The sequence below is a fragment of the Caloenas nicobarica genome, chromosome 12, assembly GCF_036013445.1.
Source record: "Caloenas nicobarica isolate bCalNic1 chromosome 12, bCalNic1.hap1, whole genome shotgun sequence".
Classification (NCBI taxonomy): Eukaryota; Metazoa; Chordata; class Aves; order Columbiformes; family Columbidae; genus Caloenas; species Caloenas nicobarica.
The window spans coordinates 7,180,759-7,207,897 of record NC_088256.1 but is presented as its reverse complement, the minus strand read 5'-3'; the positions used below and the strand labels follow the sequence as shown (position 1 = coordinate 7,207,897).

The window sequence follows — 27,139 nt, the reverse complement described above, 5'->3', positions numbered from 1 at the left end:
TTTTTCTTTTTCTCCACATCAGATAAAATTTCAGTTCCATTTTCTGTAAGTGTCTTGATTTTTCCAATTGTTTCTGCTGCCTACTACAGTATTACAAAGAAATCTACACATGCCAAAAAAGCCACCGTTTGATAAGGTCCTTGGTAGCCCGTAAAAATATCGCAAAGAACTCATTTTATGTCATGGGCAACTCAAACAAAAAAAGATCATTATTGAAGTACCCGATGCCCAGAAGCATGATGTTGTACAAGACAAAAATGGTACAGACATTCAGATACTTTTGACAAAAGCAAGACAGTTCAGAAGCCAGAAGCAAAAAAAAGAGAAAAAAATACCCACAACAAACACAAGCAAGCATTTGCCAAGGGATTCACAAAATTTCTATCCTTGATTAAAATAAACTTGATTAAAACCTCCTTGGCAAGCAACTTGATTTCTTTTCCTTTTTGCTCTCCAGCTACAGAATAAAAAGGACTCATGTTAGTAAATCTTTCTATAGCTATTTACTGTGCAGAACCTCAGGAGAAAATTTAAACATTGTGGACATTAAACCGGACAGCCAAGGAGATAGCGTGTCACCCACTACCGCTGACATCATTGGGAGCGTCTTGTGGATGCAGGGAGGCAATAACTCTTAGATAACTTCATAACACAGCATATTTAATTGAGATAGAAATGTAGTACATGTATATGACATCATCTTCAAAGATGGGCAGTTTTCTAAATAAAGTGTAGACGAATCCATGTGACTCCCAGGCAAGATGGATCAAATGAAGAAACAAACAAAAATTTTAATAAAGGTCCTGAAGATTACAATGGACATACACAAAAAATCAATAAATATGTGTATATATATGTATATACACACATAAAATACACATATAATGCTAAAAGGTCCAATTTTCATTTGCAATGAGGTGAATTTCCAGTAATGGGGCAGTCAAGAGCAGCCTTCAAGTCAAAGTTAACTACATCAGCTTATGTCAGGACACCGTAAAGGAGCTTGTTCGAATGAAAATGAGACATCCACAGCTTTGCCAAACAAATATACACAATTTTTTGTCTTTAATTTAAAACAAAAGCCCCGGTGTACTAAGCAGTGGTCTCCTAAAGGAGTATTTCTGCACACAACAGATTGGCTCTGGAAGTCAAAAAGTATCATGGAGTATGCAAATTCCTACCGTTTATTTTATTTTTCATTCAGAAAGAGCCACTTGTTCAGATTAAATACTCTTGGATCCTTCAATTCAGAGGAAAAGGATGAGAGAGAAAAATGTCGATGTTTACAATACTAAAATTTAGCCTATTGGGTTCAGCTAAGGACAAGATTTCAAAGGTTTTAACACTTACCTGGAGTTTCAAAGGAAATTACCCAAATGTGGAAGGATCTGTCTTCCTCAGGTCCTATCCCTGGGGTTTACCTGCACCTGCCCTGCAAAAGGGGTGACATAACGCCTTATTTAACTATATGATTTAACTTTGGACTTCATGTCATTAACGTTCATAGTCAGGACCCTGAGGAGCAGAAGAGATCTTTTGCTCTTTCCTGGTGGCACACTCCATTGCCTGATAAAACTCTCCTTGAGATGATAAAGTTTTTCCTAACACATAATCTAAACTCTCCCTGCTGTTCAGTCTATCCTTGCTGACTAATGAGAAAATCTGATATTAAAACATCCTTTCTTGCAGCTGCAGACAGTTTCACCAGTTTTCCCGGGCTGAACAAACCGATTTTGTGACAGACATTACTTTGCGCTGTTAGTGCTCAGCTCTGCATCTTTTCCCCTGGTTCCCTTTAAACACCCAGCATCGTGCAATGAGAGTTCACGCTTTGATGCAGACCACTCGGGATATTTTGCCCTGTCCACACAGTCCTTTTCAATATTTGTCTTGTTTACATTATCTACAGGTATAGTAGCCATCCATGCAATGGAGTCTGATCCCTAATGGGACACCAGTGTCATCATTTGTGCCTTTACATCTCCAAAGTCAGTTCTTTCTCCATTTCTTTCTTCTCACTCCTGGACGTATCACCGGGCTGGGGTGGTGGGATGACACACATTGACTTCGAGCGGCTCCGTTCCACTTCCCGAACTTTTTCTGCATTCCCCACTGCGGGAATAGAAAAACACAGACGTGTATGAGAAATGTTCTCCTTTGTGGGTCAACAGGAATGAAGAAATACCGAGAGCTACTGAGGTGGCCGTTTGCTCATCAGGGATGAGCTGTTCCACTGCAAGGATCACTTTTCCATTATAAAACAGAAGGCAAAGATCAGTGTTTCAATGGAAAAAAAAAAAAAGGCAATTTAAAACCTATTTTGTACTTTGAAACAGGTTACGTATCTGGATAAATATCATCATTCTTTAGTCAAGCCGCATTAGCAACTTCGCAGAACAAAAACTCATATCAGTGACTACCTTAAAATAGCTTTTCAAGATGCAGATGTCCTGCTGGAGCACCTATAATTTCACTTTGCCACATTAAGTGATTTTTTGGGAGGAGGTACATGCAGTCATGATGGAAGGGTCGATGTCGGGGGCCACTGTGTTCACATTGTCCCTGGGGCAAAAAACAACCCACCCGGCAATGCTGCTTTCTATCACTTTGCTCTGCTCACACTCATGTTTTTCTTCAGGAAGAATGCGGTTTAAACATATATGATAAAATATGGATTAAAATAGCCACATCCCCAGCAGATGTCTGTGATATGCACACACAAATGTCACACAGTCGTGTTCCTCCCATCAGCTCTTGCAAACCTCTAGTAAGGTACCAGCTACTCTATGGCTCTTTATCTAGCAAGTGTTCAGTTAATTGTTTCAGTAAAATTACAAAGGAAGAAAACATTAGAAATAGGACACAAAAAGATTGAAAGGAAAATTTCTTACTTCTTAGATATTTTTCCAATACCTATGTAATAAAGAAATACTCTGTATGTTAATATTAGACCCAGCTCCTTAACCTATCTCAGCCTGTGTCGGGAGACTATTATTTTTTTCGTTATTTTCAACAAAAACTGCGTCTTTTCAATCATCACTTTTACAGCTGTGACGGTGCTAAAAGGTGTTGTGCCAAGTATCGTAAAAATTCAGTGTTCAGTTTCCTATTGAACATCTCATTGCAGTTCAGAGGCTAAAATGACCCTGGCTACAGTTCCAACCAGTTATACTTTGTGTGAGGCTTCACTGATACTAAACTTTTTTTTTTTTTTTAATGTGAAAACTGAGCTTTCAGCTATCTGAAAACTGAGCTCGGGTTTACAAAAACATGAGGTCTTGAGCCACTGATCTTTCTGTAACAGATACTCAAAACAGACAGTGCTGCTAATGGGACACTCAAAATGCATTTTAATAACGCTTAGCAAGCAAAAAAAAATATAATTTTTGGAAAGTATTTGGGCATGAACTTTACTGAAATATCATTCATTTTTATAAGATTGTAGCTTATGCATTAGCATCACCATAAGTGGAATAATCTGCAATCGCTGCTGAACATCTGAGTCTTTGGTGGAACATGAAGAACCCCCCAGCTTACCGGTGAAGGAGCGGCACAGCTTGGGCTGCGGGCTGGAGTCACCCTGCGCCAAGTAGGAATCACCTTTCTGTGATTAAAGAGGAAAAGGAGTTTAATACATTGAGATGAAGATCGCGAGCAGGTCTGTTAACAACACTCCTGCTTCATAAACAAGCCATTTGCAATCCCCAAGGACTCCATCTGCATTTGTTTTGCCAAGAAAAACAACAAGAACTATTGCTAAAAATAGACCAAAGAGATGGCAGGAAATATTTATGGATGCTGATTTGTTTAGAGTTGGTGGAAGAGGTCTGAGCTCTCCAGGAGCGATTCGGCAGATGGCATGGGATGGGATGGAGCAGCCCTGGAGCGGGGAGGACCAGGCAGGTGAAGCCCATCCCCAGAACATGGACATTTCTCACCTTGGCTGCTCCCCACCTTGGCTGCAGGCCAAGGAGGCAGGTAACGAGCTTGCACTAACGAGCTCCCTGTCCTTTCACTCCAGTGCTAATCTCCACCCTCCAGGAAAAAAAAAAAAAAACAAACCATAAATCCGGTAGCACAATGCTGCCTGAATTGTTCAGTGCTTCTGTAAACTGGGAATAAGTCTCTTATGCAGCTGTGAATTGGCACGTTGGTCCAGAAACCCAGACTGCCAAAATAACTCTGGACACCTCCCAGGCCTGTTTTCTGTTTTGTTTCGGTTTGTTCTCCTCCCTCCCCTAACGAGGACCGCTGCCCTCCATCCCTTGTTCGCACTTTTATTGACCATTTCAATAACAATGCCTTCTCAGCTCCAGTAGCATCGCCCGGCTCCCTGGAAAGCCATTCCCAGGGGCATTTAACATTCTTAGAGCATGTTCCATGAAAGGGCTCCGACATAATTACCAAAGGCAGAATGTCATTTACGCACATGGCTCACGGGCAGCTCCAAATAAGCTCCTTCTGGGGGAGTGTACTTGGGTTTTGGCAGAGGAAAAGAGGACGAAGTTGCCTGGCTACAGGTGCAAGGATTTTCTGGGTGCTCAGTGGTAAATAAAAGCTATCCTGGGTCTCAGACACCTCCCTGCCAAGGTACTCTGCACTGGATCCTTGCCTAAAATAATGCAAGCTCAAAATCCAGGCAGCGTTCAGAGCCACCGCAATGCCCAGCTCCGGGAAGCATCAGCCTTCGGCAGGAATTTTGTCCTCAGGTGGAGGAAGGTGAGCTTTCTGCTGGAAATAGATAGTCTTGGAGTTAATCCTCTGGGCTCTGATTCAGATCTGAAGCCACCTCGTAGTCTTGCCAAGGTTTTTCTGCCTGGCGTAAACCATTTAACCTGTGCCGTTGGCTCAGGAGGGATGAGGATTGTTCTTCTTTTCTCTGCCTTCCCTATTCATCCTGCAACCCTTCCTTGGCAGGGGCTTCTAAGGCAGCATTTACCATAAAAGCAAAGGCAGATACCCAAAGTGCAGTAGACCCTCAAGGCACCTAAAGCCACCCAGCTTAGAGAGAAGAGATGGTTTGATCCAGCTGAAGCCAAAGTGTTGACCATAGACTGTACTGGCGAGGACACTGGTTTCTCCACACTGACTGTGGAAGGAGGTGGATTGTCCATCAGGAGAGATGACCTTCACTCTTGGTTCCTCCCCAGCCCGGCGGAGCCACAGACCTATAGAAAGATGCTCTTCCATACATACCTTATTTTGTGGTGGCTGATGCAGGAGGAAAAGACCAGCCAGCACCTAATAAATTCTGAGACTAATCTAACTGAACTACAACAGCCTCATATTTTAATAGCAAAGGACTAAGCAACTTCACTAAAAACAAAAACAAACAAACAAAACAACAACCAACAAACCACCAGATATGCAGACAGCCAGCAAGTAGAAAAAGCAGTGTTTCTACTGAACCAAAGAGATTTTTAAATTATTCACTCAGTTCATAACACCCAACCGATGGAACGCATCACCAAAGCTTTTTTCAATAGACTGGCAATAGAAGCCATGCAGGTGTTTCACCAGCACCGGAGGGTTTTCGGTGCTCTTTTGCTTGAAGTTTGTTCCTCGATTTCCAGTCGGGTTTGCAAAGACAGTTGTAATGCTTCCATCTCGTGGTGAAATGCAGAATAGAAAAATGTGTGGCATGAGAGCGTCTGGGTTTTTTTGCTGACTCAAAACCTGGAAGGCCAAGCCCTTCCCTTTGGGACTACAAAGATCTGCCAATTAGAAAATTCACAGACGCTAACTAGGCATATTTTTCATTCATCTCTGTTTTAAACACAAAAATGCCATTTGCTTGTCAACTTGGCATAAAACTAAATCTGAGTGGTTTATGTTTTTCCTAGAAACTTAAAATATTGAGCTGCTTTTAACGGGATGGAATCTACTTATTAGCACAGTTTTCCTTCTTTCTGCTGACAAATTCTTCAGTCTGTCCTTCTACAGCGTGAAGTAACAGTGTTCACTCACCCTCCCACGCTGTGCCAATATTCCAGGGCTCTCGTAGAACATTATCCCATCACTTTTCAGTATTTCCTCATTTCTGTTTGCAGTAAAACAAGGCAGCTATTCTAAAACACGAGCAGATAGGCTGCTGCTCACACAAAGCATGCCTGATTTTTCCTTTTGGGTGCAGAGGGATGCTGATGGGGCTTAGAGTCACCCTTACAGATGTCACTGGAATCAGCCCTCAGTGTGTACATCTGCTTCACTTTGACTGCACAAAGGTAGCTGCTGTACAGAGGTAGAATTATCACCAACAAATGACTCCTATGAGCCGGCAGCATTCAGCACCAAACTGGCATTTTGCACAACCCACAGCACCTTTCGCCACCCCCACAGGGCATCAGCCGCCGTCCATGGGTCAGTATAGAGACAGAGTGAATTTACTTTTTGTTCAGTTTTGCCCCAAAATATTCTGTCCTCTGAAAGGCCAGCTGTAAGAATTCAAACTAACAGGAGAAACAGTCTTCCCAAAGGTGTTAAATTTCCTACCAAATGCACTTCAGAACCTAATGGGAGCACAAGGGTTAACAATCAAATGTCCTTAAAAGCCTGGAACATAGCACTTAAAATCAGCCCTAGCTTGATGCTGTTCTTTTGAAGTTTAATTATACCAAATGTTCTACAGGAACATGCCATATTCTTGCCTATCTATTTTGAATTGTAAGTACCAATCAGCATGTAAATGATCAAATTAAATCTTTTAAGTCGTTTGCAAGAGCCAGAACACCTTTCTGTGAACAGAGGGCTGAGACGCAGCAGAATTTGGTGCATTGGTGCCATTCTCAGTGGGCTCTTCAGTGACTGGCATTTGAACAAAGAAATCAGAGTGCAGGAAAGCCTGTGGCAGTCCCGAGTTCTTGTGCTGTTGTAGAAAATTACTATCTAAATAAAGAAAAATTAATTGTTTCTTTTTAAAAGGTCATTCTGTTCTCCTTAGCGATGGAGTCTCGCTGCCCAGATCAGATACCACAGTTTGCACTTGGATGGTGCTTTAGCCTGAGCAAAAACCCAAGATTCAGAGAAGTGGGTGAAATTCAGGGACGGCTCAGCAGTTACTGCTGCTGACCTGCGGGTCTGCGAGCAAAATACTGGGAGGACTTAATTGCTTTTCCTGAAGACTGAGAGTTACAGAGGATGGGAAGAACTGAGAAGACCAAGTCTGCTCCTCGTGCACCATTCCTGGCCCATTTCGTCTTTCCAGGGGGAAAGATCTGCCCAGCTTCTCTCATGATTTCCAAAGAAGTCAGCGGAAGTCTTCACCAGCCACAGACATTGTATTTACCATGTTTCTCCTTTAATTCAGAAAAAATGAACTGTCATGGAGCTGTGCCAGCAGTAAATTCGGACTTGAAATGGTTCTCCCAGGAATCGGTATGCAACACTTCCTTCTATTTTACGTTCTTCAAGTCTGTCCAGAACTGCTTTTAAAAACAAAAACCTCATCTCCAGGATAAGTAAGAAAGCTCATAATAATGCTTCTGTCCTTTCAAAAGAGTTAGGAGGAAAAAAAAACCCCGCCAAACAGTTTCAAATATTTACAGTCCATCTGGACTGCTGACAATGGATGTACCAAATTCCGGCCTTCGACAAAATCTCCCAGAAAAGAAAACATGGGAAAAACAGACCTCTGAATCTACAGGCTGAAGCCCAATTAATAACATTTGCTCAGTAAATAACTTTCCTAGCATGGCTAGGAGCCTGTGTTCACAAAGCACTGAACAGCGCTGCACCTAAGATGGCTCATTTGTTTGTCAAGAGTTGGGTTTTTTTTCCTCAGTATCTCCTACTCATGGGAATGCAATTTAGGATTAAGAGACACTTTTTTAATTTCCTTAAGGCAACTAAATTTATCTCTAAAAGGAAATATCACCAGCGACAAAGAGCACTCTTGCTAGCGCTCATGATACCTGCACACGGTCTCTGCAGGTCCGAGCCATCCCCGCTCCCTCTTACCTCTGTCCTGGAGCCGGTCGCGTCTCCTCCGCTCGCTTCCACCCGCAGGCTCTTGTGCCGGAGGATCAGGATCTCCTGCGGATGTTCCCCGGGCTCGGTCTCTCCAGGCAGGGTGTGCCTGCTGTACGCCGGTCCCTGCATGGTGCACCAGAGAGACCAGGGTTGCGGTAGGACCATCCCTCATCCCTTCACTTGTGCCCGTGTCTTCCAAGGTCCATCACTCCCCATGACCATCCCATCTAGCCATGAAGATAAACTGATCCACCCGAGTATGAGAGGTGGGGATGGAGGGAAAAAGAGCCAAGGAAGGAAGACGGGACTCTAAAATCTGCTTTTTTTTTTTTTTTTTTTTTTTTACACAAAATTGCCCAAGTAATCACTGAATGACAAGTCTGAGATGCATCTCTGCTAGTCCAGGTGACACACCAACCTCATGCAATGAGTCCATTAGAGGTTTCTTCAGCCAGAGCTGTCTCAGGACCTCTGCCTAGCCATCCAACATTTTATATCAGCCTCACCTTCATGTATAGATAATGCAAGAGCATCAACAGGAATGATAAACTGTGCTTCAAAAGGTGTAAACTAACCAAAGTGAAGTCTCCTACTAACATCAGTGGCAGTTGGGGTAACTTTGTCGCTACAAGGGTGAGGCTGGATTTCAGCAGAAATACAAACAGGAGGTGTTGCCTTCATCTCCAACCCATTCACCATTCCTATAGGTTTCCTCCCAGCCTTATCTATTTGCTTCTCTCAACTCAGCAAAGGGACAGGAGGGGGTGACTGATCCCTCTGTGCAGAGCTGCCCACACCAGCCACATCCCCAAGGACTTGGTATTTCGTGCATAATCCGTAAAACAAAGGCTTAGGTGGATTTTAAGGATAAGGCTCCATGTACCACCATGTGAGCAGCAATTACAATGCACAGTCCTAGGTGCTGTGTAAAACCCCAGACAGATTATTCCTGAGTTATTCTGTAAACAGCAAGTGGTTTTGATGTTATTTACCAGTTGTACTAGTTTCATGGCAAAACTGCCAAGCGGTTTTCAAATCTCTGCAGATTAATTCTCACGTGCAGCTCACTGACTGTGCTCTCTTGAAATAACATGCAATGTGAGGAGAACTCCATCCCTGATCTGCCCTGTAGGCAGCCAGGAGCTGTTGCAGTTCCTGGATCTGCTAACCTGACGCCCAAATATTCACGTGCTCCTCCTTTCTGGTTCTGGATACTGATGCCTAAAATATTTTATGAAATTATAGGCTGACTGGGTGAACCTTTCAGAAGCTGTCATGCTGCAAACAGAGATGTGCCACTGACTTGGAAATTGAGACTGGCTTCACAGAGCCAACTATTCTCTGCTCACAAAGAGACATCATTAGTAATTATGTAAATAATCATAACATCTGCTCAGGCTGTTAGGATAACTGAGATAACTTTTGTTATTGGACACCTAAAATACAGATTGTGGGACGAGTTATACCGTTCTCCTTATGCGGTACAGGTTCCTTGCCAAAATTTCCTGTATATTTTCCAGGACATCCGGATTCACAGTATCCTCCAACTTTTTGTCTGTTATGACAGTTCTGTCGTTGTTGCTGCAAAGAAAACCAGAATACCTTATTTTACAAGATGCACAGCAGCACAACTGGTGCGTCCCCAGAGCCCTTTGAGACCCCACCACCAGCAGACACGACCGAGTGCTGATTCCCGCAGCTGGAGCTCGCGGCAGAAATGGCATTTGGTGTTTGCATCAGTCGTGCCAGCCCTGTGCTCCGGGGTTAAGCGGGTAGCAGAGCTGTGGCAGAGCAAAACCGGCTGTGAGAGATGAGACGGCCGTTCTGACTTGCAAATATTTGAGCCTGCTCTCTAAGCCCGATACTCGTTCTCACTGGTGGGTCCCTTCAACATGCATAATAGCATAAAGGCGTCAAAAATGGTGCAGGGTGCCTGTTCCCCAGAGCACCATTTCTGCATAACTCTGTGGGGGATAGAGCTGAGTCTCCATGCACAACATCAGAAACTGTCCATCAGTGCCAGCAGATTGCTCATCCACCTGATCATTTTTAATACGCACCTACTCATTTTTAAGTAGTGTTTATTTTGCATCTGTCCAAGCTCTGTTGCTCCTCCCATGGGATTGCCCAGCAGGGAAGAGCAGAGGAGGCAGAGAAGTTTGTAAAAGCTTTCCATAACTGTTCCCTCCGGTGGGAGGATTGGGAGGAGTGACAGAAGGGGACAACCTACAGCAAGGAGGGGTGAGACGGGGCACGGCCCAGCTGCCCGGCTTCTGCCAGCTCGATGGCATGTTTCCGCTCCAGCTTTTCATAGAGAAGCACAATACTGGATTTCGGCTGGTCGTATTCTCGAAGCAGGATCTTCTGCAGGTATTTGCTGTTGAAATATTCTAATCTGTTTGAAGAAAGAGAAAAAAAAAAAAAAACAAAACACAACACACCAAGATCGGCTTAGCCTCCTCCCATGACTCCCCAGCATCAAAACGGACCTGAGCAAGACTGCAGGTTCTCAGTCCATGACTGCCCCATATTCCATTGTATTTCATTATCTTCTTTCCAGAAATCACTGGTCCAAACAGTCAGTGTCTAATTATTTCTGCACTCCAGTACATAAGCTATGATATTAAAACTTTGCCAAATACAATAACCCCCCCGTAAAGTGTCAGATTTATCATAAACTCTAAGCACTACAAGTAACACGCAATAGCCCCAAGGGGTGCAATAGATTTAAACACTTCCAGATTCCCTCTTGAGCCATTTCCTCTCACTTTCTGCTCAAATGCAGCACAACATTAGGGAAAAATCTGACCGGTATTGAATGCCAATGCTCCAGTTTGGCTGTTGTTGGCTGTTCGCAAACCTGCTCACAAGGAGCCAGGATTCAGCAGCAGCGATTCCCAAACCCTCTAGTGGCATTTTGAAGCATTGGCATTTCCAATAAAACCCCTGCCAGCTGCATTTAGCAGCCACCATGAAGTTAGCTGCATCCACGTCTACACAGACTAGGAATTAAACCTGGTAGATTGCTATTGGTGTATTTTATGTTATTTGCATTTTTAAAAAAAATTCTCCTGTGTGTACAATCTACCAGAACTTAACAAAAACCGCACACGTTGCTACAGAAATCTGTAGAGATCATCTGTAATTTGTCAGTCCACAAGTGGTTGCCCCTCCAAGTGCTGCAAGCTCATATTTTTAATATTAATTGTGCACACACAGGGCTGGGGTCCTCAGCTCCCGCATGGGCAGGCAGGCAGGAGGGCATGGCCCTCTCATTTCCAGCAGGTTTCTTTGGACAAGAAGGGTTAGACAAAACAGGAGAGGAGAAAGGAGACTTTTTAGGGTGAAGTACAATATGTGACCTGCACCTTGGCCAAGGAAAAGCCACCCCTTTGTCACCTTGGTTGTGCCACAAGGATGAACCAGGCTCAAGTGCCCACAGGGGTAACTTAGGGAATAGAAACCAGCCTCATTTTGTTCTACACGTGTACACACAGTTGTATTTTGGCAAATCCTTACTTGTCTTTCCAGTAATACTGTCCCCAGTGTCCAGATATATCTTCAATGCCAGCCAGCAAATGATCCAAGAACTAAACAGAAGAGAGGATTTTGCCTTACACCGGTTGCACGTATTGCATACATGATGAACTCAGTCAGCAAACATCAAAAGCCAGCAGACAAACCGGGGATGCTTTCGGCTCGCTACCCAGCACCAGTAAACAAGAAGGGGGATGTCAGGCTAATTCCCCATCCGGGCATCCACGCGCATCCCTCGGTTCTGGAGCACAATAAGTGGTTTGGCTGCTTTCAGGTCTGCGTGAGCAAAGAATAATTGCAGAGGGATGTGCATCTGCTCTCTGTGATACATATAGGATGGCCGATGGATTGCATGTCCTGCATATTGGGTCTTGATAAGGGGGAAACGCTCATATTGAGGTTTTTGAGGACAATTTGTCTCAAGAGATCTGTATCTTCAAGATATAGGTGTAGATAACACACAAATGATGCTTTAACTTGAATAATAAATACTGCCTTTCCCCAGGCACTTCCCACTGAATGAAATCATTGGCCAAATCTTGCTTAATACAAAAACATTAGTACTGCTTAAAATTGTATTAAAAATCCCAGACAGTTTGGTTTTTCCACCTAGAAGTTAAATCCCTGTGATTTCCCAGATTGTTTTCCCTCCTGCTGGTATCTCTAAACTGGGAGAGGTCTCTGCTCCACCACAGCCAATGACCCTCCACACCCTGGTACTGATGATGTCCCTGGATCTTCCTCAAGCTCTGATAAAAATAACTCTTTCTTGTGGGGTCAGAGACAGAAAAATTCCACAGCGGTTCACTCAGCTTTGCAGCCAGTAGAGGATGAGAGTCTTCACATTTGCTTTTAGCAGCTCTGTGGCCCGAGGACTGAAAAACAACAGCCCCCGCTCTGGTAATCTGGACAGAGAAATAAATTTGAGGCAGAAAGACACTTCTGGCTTCTGTGTGCCTGGTTTCCAACTATCTGCATTGTTACCTTCTCAACTTAATTGGTACTTAGCCATTTTCAGCTCACATTTCCTAATAAACACATTTCCAGAGATGATTTACTATTCATACACTAACAAAAGAAGAAAGTACCCTCTGTTCGTGATAGGAAAAGCCTCTTCAGCCTATTGAAGTGTTCTGTTAACCTCAGACAAAGCCCTGTAATACAACCTAATTGTGAGGATGCCAAACAGGTTTTACAAATGTCCTCAGACCTAATGTCTTTATTTCTAGCTACCCAAAAAGAAGACAAAAATATTCCTGAAGGAACCATACCTACATAAACGTGACTTGGTCTAAACAATTATATTCAGAAACGTTATTTTACACTAAATTCAGAGTATCACAGCATCAAAAAAATCCCTGGCCAGAGCTGGATTGGCAGAGGACCTTGCATTCTCATGGAGCTGACCCACTCTGTGGAGAAGTCCTCTGTAACTAGAAAGGCCAATGTTTGGATGGCAAGAGCAAGGTGAACTAAATTCCACCTTTGGGTTATGGTGACTTCAGTGATTCCTTCCAATACGGTGTTTTCCTTGCCCTCCCTTTCCTAATTTCTTTTGCAAAAATCTCCAAACTGATGGTGGTCAAGTGACTGGTGAACATACGGAAGATTCTAATCCTGAAAGCGACCAAGTCTCATTTTCTTTCACTCTTTTCAGAGAAGCAGAAAAGCTGGAGTTAGGTCCCATTATAAACTTTGGGGTGAATGACTGTCTTTCCCTGTCGTGTTTGTGCACCTCCTAATGCAACACCAGCCTAGTTGAGTCAGTGGCTGCTGTTCCAATGCAAATAACAACCCATGGTTAGGAAGCTGCATAGAATTTCAAAGCTGGAAAGGGACTGACCTGCAGAGGATTCAGGTAAAACTGCAGATCTGTAGAGCCCCTGAAGGCACTCCACATTTCAGAAGAGCCATATTGCTATCAGCAAAGCATATTGGAGAGCTCTGGATGTGTGTCCATGGACACATCACTTACCCGAATGTGGATCTGCTCTCCCACTGTGGGAGCGCTCTCTCTTTTCCTCTTGACGGCCAATAAGTCAACGAGAGGACGGATGGTCATTCCCTGCAGCACAACGACAAAGACAAAAATCAGCTTTTCTTCACGTCAAATGTTCTTAGTGGTTCCTGCACTGGAACCAAAATCACCAGCATGGGTATGAGCCACAGCTACCTTGTTCTTTGCCAGAACAAGACCTGCTGTTTGAGCCGGCGTCTCTCATCTACTCAGTTTTATTAGCAAGATAAAAATCTGTGAAGTTTTGACAATGCTAGAAACTCTCTTCTTCCAACCGTAAGTCAAACATGTTGTTTGCTCATGGTAGTAGCCTGACAATGGGAGCTCACATACTTCAGGTTGGGGGTAGGGAGAGAGGGGAAATGCTCTGCTCTCCTCATCTGGCATCTCAAAGACCACAAAAAGTCAACCAATAATAATTTCAAGGTCAAGCCTGTGGCTTGCTGTTGCTTGTAGCCCACCAGATGGAAAGGGGCTTGAAACGTTCAAAGTTCAAACGCCTGAAACGATGATAGTTCTTGAGATGTGCCAGCATGCAGCCTTTGCCAGCATTCAGCCTCTGCCAGCATTTGGCTGCTAACTTTTTGAGTATTATATGTCACAGATCATTACTCCAACGACCTAAATGGCCAGCCGGTGGCTAAGTTTACTAATCAAAGTATCCACCTAGTGGGAAGGGTCAAGGGAAGAGTTTTAACATCCTTTAAGCCTCATGTGTGAACTTATAAAATGCTGCTGTGGTGCATTTCTTAGTTTGGGTTCGGTATGAAATGACTTTTCTAGGACATGTTTACAGCAAAAATGATGGAGTGGTTGATGTTTATGACTTCTGAATGTCACAAATGCTGGCACGGAGGATAGTTGAACACATTTTTAATTGCAGAAACAATTAATGTGTCATTTTAATAGCTAAGAGCGATTTTAAAAAGCATCGCTATCCAGAGTAAATAACATGAAACTCAAAAATTCTGAAAAAAATGATGCAACAAAAACGAAGCAGAGACTATGCAATTTGGTCTCTTGCCTTCACTGGATAACCAGCTGCATTTGTTTTCATTTTAAAGTGGCATTTTGGAGTTTTGTGATCAGAATTCCCAAATTTAGAAACATTTGAATTCCTTTGGCCCTTTCCTGACTTTGGGAGCATTATGGGCATCCCACAGGTTGTTTTCAGGCCAGCAGACTGCGACACACTGGTAGGTCCACTAGGATGCTCCTCCATCCACCAGGGACAACGCATCTGAAGTGCACCACCCCATGCTGACAACACTATCACAGCACACACAAAGTTTTTCTACCACCAGTGATCCTGTAGCAAACAACAAAAACTCTTCACAATTATTATATTTGCTAACAATTTAATGGAAGAAGTCAGAGGCAAATAGACTGAGAGAGTGAACTTCAGATGGAGAACATGGTATTTAATTTTTAAACCTCACTGAAAGGCAGAACAATAAGAGGTTTTTGTGACATTGCAGACAAGCCCACAGGTCCTTGGAGGACTTTCTGGTCTATGTGGCACATATCCAGGCCTGCCTGGAAGTGTTGAGAACTCAACCATTGCTTAGTCAGCCTCCTCAAACTCATTAACTGTGCTTCTTGTGGCAAGAGCCTTATGCAACCTAGTTAGAAAAGCAAAACTAGCCAAGTTTCCTGGGTTATACAATGCACTGATAGGCCCACGTATGGACAAGCCCAACTGCTCACGCATTGGTTGCCAGTGTGTGTAACAAGAGGACTTTAAGGCAGCATGGTCAGGATTTCCAAGAAAATTAAGTGTGTTTGTGCTCAGACAAGACCCCTCAGTCCTGCGTCCATCGACATGGCTGGCAGCAGGACTCCAGAAGCTGTAGGATGCATTTGCAAACCCAGGTTTCTGACCGTCCATCTTCAATACCTGCTTCTGTTATTCTTATGTCTGTTTTCTGTGCTGACCTACAGCAATATCCTTTTGGTTCAGCTTTTAAGTTTACTCCATCCTGCTCCCATTCTCGTGGTGGCCTCAGCTATGCAATACTGCAGGTATTTGGAGCCTGAGCTAAGTCTGGCTTTAGAGGTGTTATGTTCCTGCTGAATGGCTGAAGGTCAAGCGGTTGCCCCGTACACGTACCCTGTTTAACTCTCACTCTTTAGCATGGAGATGACATCACCAGTTGAGCTTTGAGGTTACACAAAAGCCCTTTTCCCAGTCCTGGGGAGGATTTTCTGAAGCCCCAGCAGAACAGAACTGCTGCCTTAGAACAACCTTTGTCTGAGACTCAAGACAATCTCCGCATGAGTGGACATGCCTAGTGACCGTGTCTTCAATTTCTGACCCACATTTGCATCTTAAAACTGTCAACCTCCACCTAACAATGCTCCCCCATCCCTGGCCCCAGCTCTCTCCTTTCAGCCCGAGATCTGTGCCTGGTCCAGCTGCCCTGCAGGTCTCAGCCCATGGGCACATCAAACTTGTTGACCATTTTTTCAGCTCGTGGTGTGGATTAGGTGGACGTGGGGAAGCAGAGAGCCAACCCCAACCCTCTGCATTGCCCAAGTACCCAACGCCCACACCTGAGGGCTCCAGAGAGGCCAAATGGAAGGAATTCGCTCTTGCGGGATGATACTCAGCCATGGGGCCGCTCGGCAGCTGTCACTGTGACCTGCTATCTCTCAAAGCCCCAGAAGCTGCTCTGCTCCCTGCATCCAAGGGCAGGAGGAGGAGCCCAGCCCTGGGTCAGCAGCTCTCCATGGACCTCCTCGCTCTGTACAACTGCCTGAAAGGAGTTTGTAGCATGGAGGGTGTTGGTCTCTTCTCCCAAGTAGCAGGTGATAGGACAAAAGGAAATGGCTTCAAGTTGCACCAGGGGAGGTTTGGATTGGATATTGGGCAAAATTTCTTCATGGAAAGGGTGTTCGAGCAGTGGAACAGGCTGCCCAGGGACGTGGTGGAACCACCAACCCTGTGGGTGTTTGAAAGACATATAGATGAGGCTCTTAGGGACATGGTTTAGTGCCAGATTTTGGTTATGGTTGGACTCAATGACCTTAAGGGTCTCTTCCAACCAAAATGATTCTGTGACCTCACGCACTTGAGCAGTGGAGCTCCTGCGCAGCTTTTCTGCACAGCATCATTCCCAGACCCCAACCCCACTCTCTTCAGCCCTATGGAGACCCATTCTTAACTTTTCGGGACAGAGCACACCAGGTAGACATCAGCCTTGCTCACTTCAGGACCAGACAATCCCAGTTTTTCCACCATATCCCTTCCTCAAGTGTCACAACCTTCGCCATGTGAACTAAAAGGTGTATTTTGGAGAAATAAATCCCCAAAGGAGTGTTTCTTTTAAAGACTTGCTGCTGGGCAGAGAAGAACAAGGAAACACATCCAAAACCTTCATCCCACGGACAGCTGCAAGAACGCGGTTGCCACTAGATGTCACAGCAACGCCAAGAGCTGCTGCTCCACAAAAACTCCTCACACCCTCAGCCTGTGCCTAAGGGGGAGAAAACCTCTCTCCATCATACACCTGGAGGGGTGCTGGTTAAGAATCCATGAGAAATAAAAGCATATTAGTAAGGAGAGCAATGCAAGCACCGAGTTCTGCCCTGGCTCCTTTTCCCCTGTGCAGCTGTAGGCAGGGGACAGATGTGGCCCCTCTCAGATGTTCCCCAGCAGCAGCTCAAGTTGCAGATGCTCCTACAGCTTTTCTGTGGAACCGGGCTTTGCAAAAACACCCACAGCAGATATCAGTCTTTAAAAAGATAAAATAATTTTTTTTTAGAATTAAGTAAAAAATACAGTTAACTAAATAAATAAATACTAATAATGAAAATTAAAATAAATAAATTAAAATAGTACATTTCTGCTTTAAATAATAAACCAAATATCTCCGAACAACCAGTGCTGCCCTGGCAGCAGGGGGTTCAGGTGTCCACTGCCACCCCACGAGTGGGTGCAAGCTGCACCCACTTGCGGCAGCTTTCCCACTGGGTACGAAATAACCCAAGAATCACCAGGGCAGAAGGAGAAAGCAGGAAGAAAGAGGGCTTAGGGATCAGCTCTAAAAGAAAAATGAGAAGCAAATAAATCAAATGTGTTATGACTTTATTTGCTTCTGATTTTTCTTCCTTTTATAACAAGTAACACACTCAATTTTTTTTTCCACTGGAAGGGTTAAAACAACCCCCTTCCTGCTGCATCATCATGAAATAACTGCAGCTGCTTTGCTGCATGCATGTGAAAACATCTCAGACATACACAAAATATTTAGATAAACAACTAACGACTGCTGTTGCTTCAGCTGTTGGATGCCCCAATACAATAGCACTAAGTCTCGGAAAATGTTAAGAACTCACTCCTTTAAAATTAGGTCCCTTTAAATTGTCCCACTTGCGAACTACCAAAACTAGAGATGAGCAAACCATAAACCTTTTTTAAAATTCCTGCTGCCCACGTTCAGGGGCTTTGCAGCATCTCTAGTATCTTCTATCTTCTCACCTTTGGGATCAGGGAACTGACCTTCGGTACCGCACAGCTCAGGTAGTGTTGGCTGACAACAACAAGCGGTTCTTCCCTTGCTCAAACAGCAAACTACCTATAGAGTTTGATCCGTGTTGGCTTTGCTCTCACATAAAACATGTGGAAGCACTGCTTCAGAGGAGAAACCTGTGCCAGCATAATTCTTCCCAATTTTCACCACTGCTACCCCAGTAAGGAAGGACCAGAACAACAACAGGACAAATTATCACAGAAAATGCTATGGCACATGCTTTAAGTCGAAAAATGATAGTCAACCTCATGAATGAGTGACACATTCTCACACCTTCTGCCTCTTTCAGTAATAATTTAAAATTTTTATATGCCTAACAACTTAATGGAGGGAAAGTTTTAATGACCAGTAAATTCTTGTATCCATCTAATGGTTTAGTACTGGTTATTTTTCTGGGGAAGAAAAAAAAAAAAGAAAAATTGTGCTCATTCTTTACATCTGCTGATGACACTGAGAGTGTTTTTACCTGTACGAACACGGTGAAGAGGATGACAACAGTTGTTGCTGCAATGAAGAGCTTCTTTCTGCGAAAGTCAGGAAGCAAGAAAACCAAAGAGAAACAAATGGCTCCTCGGAGACCTCCGTAGGCTATAATGAACTGGTCTTTGCTGGTGATGGTGTTCACGTGAAACCTGTTCACAAAGAAAGTCAGCACGAGAACCCCTGAAAAGCAGGAAAGAAAATGGAAGCACATCAAAGACAGAAATTTGATAAAACTCATAATTGGATGACATATTTTACCGTAAAACTTCACCGAACTGGTAAACACCAATCATGAGGAACTGACCAGGGCCCAAGTTGGTATATTCCCAATACGCCACTGGAGAAAGGCTTTTCTTCCAGCCTGGTCCAACAGGTTTGCATTTGATTTGTCCAGATAAACATTAATCCCCAACACATTTCTGATTTGGGAGATTACAAATGCCATTGACTGGCTGCAGTTTGGGGGGCTTGGTACAACTACGAAATTTTAGGCAGCCCATTTTACAGCAAATTCTCTTGGTTTTTTAACTTAGCCTTGTGCTTATCACAGTCCAGACGGGAAACCAGAGTTTCCTTCAGAAACTTTGCTCACCTAATTATACAGAGCCAGATTCCGAGAACTGAATTAAAATATTAATTGATTTACTCTAATTGGTGATAACAAATGGTTAAATTGCTCGGATTATAAGTGTTCTCAAGGCAAGCCATCAGCAACAATTTTGCCCTCTAATTTCCAAAAGTTTCCAAGCAGTAACTTGGATAAGTAGCTGTATTCTGCCTGTGTTAATTGTTGTTTCTTCACAAATCTTTCGCTCAAAGATTTCTACTTTATGAATTTAAGATGTAAGGTCACACAGCAATTGGTGTAATTTATAGTCATTTGCAACAGTCATTTGCATACACAGAAAGGTAAAAAACATCAAGCCTTAAATCAGTAAGATGTGATCTTAAACCAAACAGATAAACATCTTATTTTCTGCAGATTAATGGCTACTTTGAGAACTGATGAGACAGATTGACATTGACTTTTACTGGGAATTAGTTGGATCCACATCACTTCTGCTTTTCTGAAGGGCGCTTGTAAAATAAACAAACTTCAAAAATACTAGTGCTATGAGAAGTGTTTGGAGAGCCAGAGTTGTGCTTTTGTAACGTTACTATGTTTCCTATGTCTGGCAATGAAGGATTTTTGAGCTAAAAAAATGTCAAACTTACTCAGAACTTCTTTTAATCTGAGCAAACAATTTAACAGAAAACCACTTAATCATAATGAAATATTCAAAGGTACACACAACTAACAAGCAAGTTTCCAAGTGCATTTATGGTGCAGTTATTAAAACAAACCTCGGCAGATATTAACAGCTAATAAACTCCTTTCTGCTACATCTTGTTAATCATGGCCTACCCTATTTAAGCAATTTCTTGAAGTGTCTATCAAATTTGAGTTCGCTCTGGCTCCGTGGTTTGTAAACACAAATCCTGTTGAACGTTTTTTAGCTCTCAAATTCTTTGCCAAAATGTGTGCTCGGTTATTTCAGTCCTTGTGTTCTCATCTGTGATAACCACACGTACAGGGGGAGCAGCAGAGGATGATGGCGAAGGCAGGAACATTCTCTTATTTAATAGAATCATATTTTTTCACTCCCATGAATAACAAATAAATACGTCTGTAATTTCACCATACCTAGTGCTCTCCAAATGAGACAGAAGATGACAGTGAAGCAAATGTACGGCCAGTTCCACTCGTGATTTTCGCCAATGGTGGAAACTCCAAGAAAGATGAAGATGAGGGTATCACTAACACTGCTCCACATCTTCATGAAATATTTGACTGTGGTGTGAGACTTCAGAGAGATGTTGGCTTCCACGTAACGTTTCATGCCCATGGAACAAGCAATGATGCTGAGAAAAAGAAAATGAAACAATCTTTTCTGTTTAAGCGCACTAAATCAACACATAGTCATTTATAAAAAAATAGGCTTCACCAAGCCTTAGATGTTTGCATACATCTCACTGGACACGGATTCACTTCCTACATTAGTCCAATAGTATCAGGAGGGCCACCAGGACAATAAGATAATACATAGATAATATATCTGGTTTTTAACAAATAAACAACTCACAATGTATTGCATTTACCATAGCCTCACCTAATACCTAAGATTAGCTACATTCAACTCTTCCTATCACAATATACTGTTTTCAGCTCTTTAACTTTGCCAAACTCTATCTGGGTTGAAAAGATTCATGCTTAGGAGCCCACATTATCTATTTTGCTCAGATGAAAGATATTTGAGGGAAGGGGAGACTCTTGTAGTTGAAACATTTGATTTCCTCAGATATTCCATATCCAAGGTCACTTCAGAAACACGCAGCACCACTTAAAATTTCCACCTTGCAATTTTTCATGAATAGTTGGTTTTTCAAGTTACAGGGCACACGTGGTTAGCCTAATTCATCAGTTTTTTAACATCAGTACATTTTCAGGCCAGCAATCTTAGAAGGTCAAAAAAGCTGAGCGCCTGAAGAGTCAAAGCTACATTTTAACCTGGAAATAAACTTTTTGTTCTAAATATTGTACCAGCAATAGCAAAATGGCTTCACGTTTCTGAGATTTGATTTCCACTTTTTCAAATGAAGATGTACTTCTGTCCACTGTGAGTTACTGATTACTGGGCTTTGCATTCAAACAAACACAAACCCAAAGACACCTCTATTTCCCTCAGTTAAAAAAACGCTGTTATTTGCTTTTCCTCATTGCCATAAAAAACCCACGCACTCTTTGAAGAAGAAAGAAACATTTGGGTTTGTCTGAAATTGCAACTTCAGGGAGAGGTCTTGTAGAGAAGGCACAGGATGCCAAAGGTCAGATTCAGAAAAGCCACGATACTCTTACTGGGGAAAAAGATCCCGTTTTACCCAGCAGCATGAGACCAAGATTCAAATCTCTTTTTCATCTAATGTTCTTCGAGTTCACGTGTTTCATCTCCTAAGAAAACGTACCAATACTTTAAAGCATTCTGAAATTGGTCGGTTTTGATTTATCCTCTTTAGATTGACTCACTTTGCATAAAGCACGGAGCCAGAAAGAGTAACAGAGATGGAACCACAGGCTACAAAGAAAATAATAAATTCTTCTCTTTCTGTATCTGCCTCTGGATACAGAGTGAATAAAACGGTTGCAAGCAGGAACTAAGAAATCCAACAAGTATTTAGGGGCAAGTGACTTTCAGAGCTGTGGTTTGGGAACACTTCTTGGGAAAAGGATATGGCTTCACAGCAGATTCACAGACAAGGAAAAAACTTGACCTGTTCTGTCACAACTTCGAAGTTGTTTCCCCCACTCGGCAGGGGAAGAAAAAAAAAAAAAGTCAAACCAAAAAACACTTGCAGAATTGTTTAGCAGATTGAGTTGCATTCTCAGATTTTTTGTGGACTGTGTGGAATTGATTTTTTTGGCAATCAAATTATTTTTCAAAGAAACAAACTGCCAAGATCTGTTTCTTATAACACAGTATTCCCTGGTCACAAATGAATTGTTTGAAATCAAGATACATAAAAGAGGCATTTATAATTTGGCAATTATAAGACCAGCAGTGCAGGAATCAGCTGCCTTTGCAATTGTTTTGCTTTAGAAACAATGCATTATTCAAAAGAATAGAAAATGGGTTCCATAATGGGTACAGTAGATTGTGATTGATAGAAAGAGACACCATTAGGATTGAATGTTTTTCTGCTCCACGATGATTATGTACCATATTTATTTCACTGTGCTGTTTCATGCTCCTATAAATAGGCTTTCTCTTACCTATTCCCAGAGCTAGAATTGTTTTCAGTAATGCTAGAATATTGCTCCTGTTAACCATTCAAGGAAACAAAATCTGCAAGATACAGAAATGGTTTCTATCCAAAGCAGTCATTTGTTTTAAAATAGATTTCCCAGATATTCCTGTGTCTAGCTGGTATCTGACTTAATTTTTTAATTTTCTTTTAATCTTCATTATTATCAGGTTTACAGTTGTTTACACTGTAGCTATCAATGCAGTCTAAGTGCACTTTATAGTCTTTAGAGAAATATTAAATAGTTGGCTGTGATTCCCCAGCACCAGCTGTCTTAGTTTAGGAAGGAGAACCAAGTGCAACAGATATCAGTCCCCAGAAACCAGGACTGAATCACACAGTTTTTCATCTGTTTCTGCTTTCCAAGGTGAGCTTTCTTTGACCTTTAGGATTATTACATCTATTTTTTCTTGTCCCCTGCTCTGCAAGTGAAATGCACGAGGTCAGCAGAAAGCTCAGTTCCCTCTCTTAAAATTGAAGGTTCTGGCCCATAATTATTGATTTTATTGGAAGACCTACCCAGTAAAAAGAAAAATAAATTGGCTGTATTGTCTAGAAATTACAATTTGGGAAAGGCTGAATTTATAGAAACGAATAGTTTTGCTTTGCTGATCCACAGGGCCACACGAGATGGTATCTGATAGAGCACAGGACCCAGCTGCAGGACACAGGTTGTCCCCATCTGCCCCATGTTGCTATACCCTTGTTCTACAAGAGCTTCATGAAGAAAACCTGTCAGTGCTCTAAAGTGTTTCCTAAAATGAAGAGTGTATAGATTGACTGTGCTATAGCAAATGGTTCAGGTTTAGTGCCTTTGAAACCTATACCTCTGACAGATTTGGCTGGAATTGCCCAGCAGATTTCCAGCGTTGATGGGGACAGATGATGGGTGGACACACACACGGGGCATGAAAATGCAACAGCCTCACTCAGGAGGCCGGACAGTCTCGTGAGCTGTGTATGACCTTCTTCTGGTGCTAAATCTGCATCTCCAAGTTACATCTCCAAAGCACTCCCCAACAGCAGGACTATTTCCAGTAAGGGATACACAGTTCCCACCCCATCACTCCTTTACTCTGTCACCATAAGGTCTTTGGGGCCATCACCCAAAGCTAACTGGAGGGGAGGGCATGCTTATCAGGGGGAGGGTGCTAGAACAGACGTCCTGTAAACTCAGACCAAACCTTTCTGAGGAGTTGATTAACTACTCCTTGCAGCTCTTCAAACATTAGCTTTGACTGGGCCACACAAGGAAAATAACAAAATATGCCAAGAAAGCCTCTTCTGGCTCCGCCAAACCCACTAGATATCTCACTGCTTGAACATTCAAGGTTTCCAAACAGAAAACATGGAGTTAAATAAACATTCCTCAATAACCTACATAAACCGACCAGCCATCTGAAGCTTGCCCAGAAGTCATCTGGATTGCTTGTGACTTGCAGCAATTACCATTGATGTGCAATTGTATAATGGGTGAAACATGGTTACACCTCTCAGCTCTTCCACAGGTTTTTATACTTGCTGTTCACTGCCGTGCAGAGATTTCCAGCTAAGCAAACCTACTTTAATTTTTTTTTTCTGATAGTTTTCAGTAAAATAGTCAAAAAGCTTTCCTGGACAGTTGAGATTCTGGGACATACTTACGCCATGATGCCCGAAAGGTGAAACATTTCAGCGGTGAGGTAGGAAAGGTAGCTGTACAGGAAGACAAAGAGCGGTTCGATGACACGGATATCCTTGGTGAATCGCGTGGTAAAGGCAGCAGTCATCCCAAAAATAAGACCTACTAAAACCCCTCCTAGCCCAACCACAAAGAATTGTCCAACTCCAGCAAAAACATCCACACTTTTGATAGTTGGCATTTCACAGAAAGATCGAAATAGCTTGTAGAGCACCTGGATGAAAAATGAAAGAGGAAAAACAGCTGTTAACAAGAGGTTATCGCAGAATCACGGAATAGTTGGGGTTCGAAGGGACCTTCCAAGCTCATCCAGTCCAACCCCAGCCATGAGCAGGGACATCTGCACCAGCTCAGGTTGCCCAGAGCCCCGTCCAGCCTGGCCTGGGATGTCTCCAGGGATGGGGCATCCACCACCTCTCTGGGAAACCTGGGCCAGTGTTTTACCATCCCCAGTCTAAAAAAATCTCTTCCTCGTATTCAACAGACATGGCCATATGTAGCAATGACAACATACACTGCTGGGACTTCTGCCAGTGAAGGGTCAGTGTCCCTCTCTGGAGGTCAGACTACTATCTGGGAAATGCTGTGGCACTCCAGTGCATTTCTGTCCCCAGACATACAGTTGAAGAGCTGTTCACCTGAAAGCTTCTCAGGACCTCAGGCCAGAGACTTGGACGAGGAGTCGTCTGCTAAAAGAAGCTGTTGATACCTTTAACCCCTGCAGATCCCACCTCTCTGCACCAGCCCATCCTTCTCCTGAACATCAAACACTCCGAACAAAGGCTGGTCCTTACCACCGTCACTGCATCATTCAGGAGTGATTCGCCAAAGACCAAAATGTGTAGTTTTTCATTGACGTGTATCTCTTCGAACACCGCCAACACGGCCACGGGATCCACGGCAGCGATCAGGCTGCCAAACAGGAGGTTGTGGAGCAACGACACATCCTGGAGGTGAAAGGCTTTCACCTGGCAGATCCCGTACAGCGAAAAGCCGATCCCAAATACATTCCATATTGTCCCCACGACCGCGTAGAGGAGGATAGTGCCGATGTTCTCAAAAAAGGGACGGCTGGGCATGAAGTACCCTGCATCAAGGACGATGGGCGGCAGCAGGTAGAGGAAAAAGATGTCGCTGTCCATGACAGGCGGCGACTTGTCATTTAAGCCGTAGATGATTCCTCCCATGATGAGTCCTACAAAGATCAATAAGCAGCTTTCGGGAACGACAGAAGGCAGTTTGTTGTATAGATGGAACCCTGGAAGCGGATGAACAGGGAAAAAAAAAAAAAGCATATATATATTTTTTTTATCAGCCCAAACTGGCTGAAGAGCATCAACCAGCTCCTTGTTGGGGTGAGGAAGGTCCTTGTGCTCCCACCTTCAGCAAGCTGCGCTTTGGAGTAGTAATAAATGTACACAATTAAGGTGAAGCCGCTCAATCAAAAATTGGCTAGAAAATCTAAAATTTTACTGAAAAATACGAAACTTCCTAAAATTACTGTTGGTTAAGACTGCATTTCATCATAGCATAAGGTTAAAGATATATTTTTAGGTAACACACAAATAGAAAAACTAAGTAATCTGCATAAATAAAAAAGTATTTGGAATTATTTATGATGTAAGCTAGTTAGCACGCCATCTTCAGCACTAATGTAAATAGCAACTGCTAATTTTAAACACAATGCAGATTCCATTCATCAAAAAAAATTATAAAAACATTCTCATTAATTATAAATGGTGCCACTTTTCATATTGTTTAATCATTGACACTTAAAGCTAAAGGCAACACTGAAAAATGTCCAATGAGGCAGCCTTGTGCAACATCCAATGTTAGAGAGAAATGCTGACAACCACCACAAGTACTCAAGGTGAGCTATTAAAAGAAAGTAATTGATACAAACCAACCTGGAATAGGGGTAATAAGAAAAAAAATTGTGATCATTATTATTTCTTCATGCACGTTAATAAAGTTGAGATCTTATCATATAACACGCAGAATAGCAAAATGAAAAGACCATTTCCATCTGAAATAAATTCTGATGTAAATGAATCCCAGAGACTTCTGTCTGAGGAAAAAAAAGAGAAAAAAATGCTACAAAATAAATGATATAGCAGTAATTTAACAGAAGTGACCACAATTACTGAAAAAAATATACACATAATTTCTGCTTTCCTATGCCCAGTTTTGTAGAATAAGAAAGAAAAAAAAGAAAGTCTGAGTTATACAAAATATAATTTCTATGGTGTCATTACACAGATAACCTCCCTGATGCAGAGAGATTTTATTTTCAGCTCTAAAACACCCTGCACACAGATTGAATTATTCCTTGCAGCTGGCCAGACAGAGAACCCTTTTTTAAGCCCAAGAAGTCTTCATTTTAAGATTAAGATGCCAGTGGGCAACCTGCAAGCTCATGGAGATGAACTCGCACCTTGGTGTGCACTGCAGTTAAATTAAATTCCTGGAAACCCTGATATTTTTCCTACTAACAGCAGCACCATGCACAGGTGTGAACTTCGAGATGGAAAACCACCATTTCCAATCTAAAATGCAACCAGGTAGCAATTTTCCGTGTGTGCAATATGCCTGGCACACACTATTAGGACGTGGCGTGTTATCTCAGGCTCCAAGGTTGCAGAAAGGGTGAAGCAAAGGCTGCCCCTGCCCACACCACCCCCATGGAGACCCTCTCACCGACTCAAGATGCCTCACCTATTTTGGCCAAGGATGCCAGCATGATCCAGAGAGTGATTTCAAAGGGGACTTGAACATGCTGATAATCCAGAGAGAAAAACGCGTGCTCCGAGGACTCGTTGCCCTGGGCTTCCTCGCCAACCCAGCTGATGTTCTCCAGGACCGCGTCCTCCAGCAGCGGCATCGCTGGGGAGCCCTGGGGGACCCTGGCCCTGCTGGCTTGGACGACAGAGGACAGCAAGGACCAAGCTAGGATGCAGCTGCAGCTTTGCAGCCTGGTTTCTGCCCCTCCATCTGCCCCGGGGGTTTGGCCACTTGCTGCTCCCAATGAGGACGAGTGGTTGGGAGCGCTGGTGGAGACAGCGGAGCTCGGCTCGCTCTCAT

The 27,139-nt window shown here is 43.1% G+C and overlaps 1 protein-coding gene across 1 annotated transcript; it reads right to left on the bottom strand.

The window, feature by feature from the left end:
• Positions 1–1,975: 1,975 nt before the first annotated feature.
• On the bottom strand, positions 1,976–27,139 carry LOC135993679 (sodium/hydrogen exchanger 2-like). The gene is given in 13 exon segments (XM_065643686.1): positions 1,976–2,112; positions 3,538–3,604; positions 7,957–8,091; positions 9,435–9,549; positions 10,199–10,363; positions 11,488–11,558; positions 13,481–13,570; positions 18,521–18,717; positions 20,222–20,439; positions 24,022–24,272; positions 24,853–25,316; positions 26,774–27,010; positions 27,013–27,139. Coding segments are annotated over 13 exon segments (2,274 nt in total).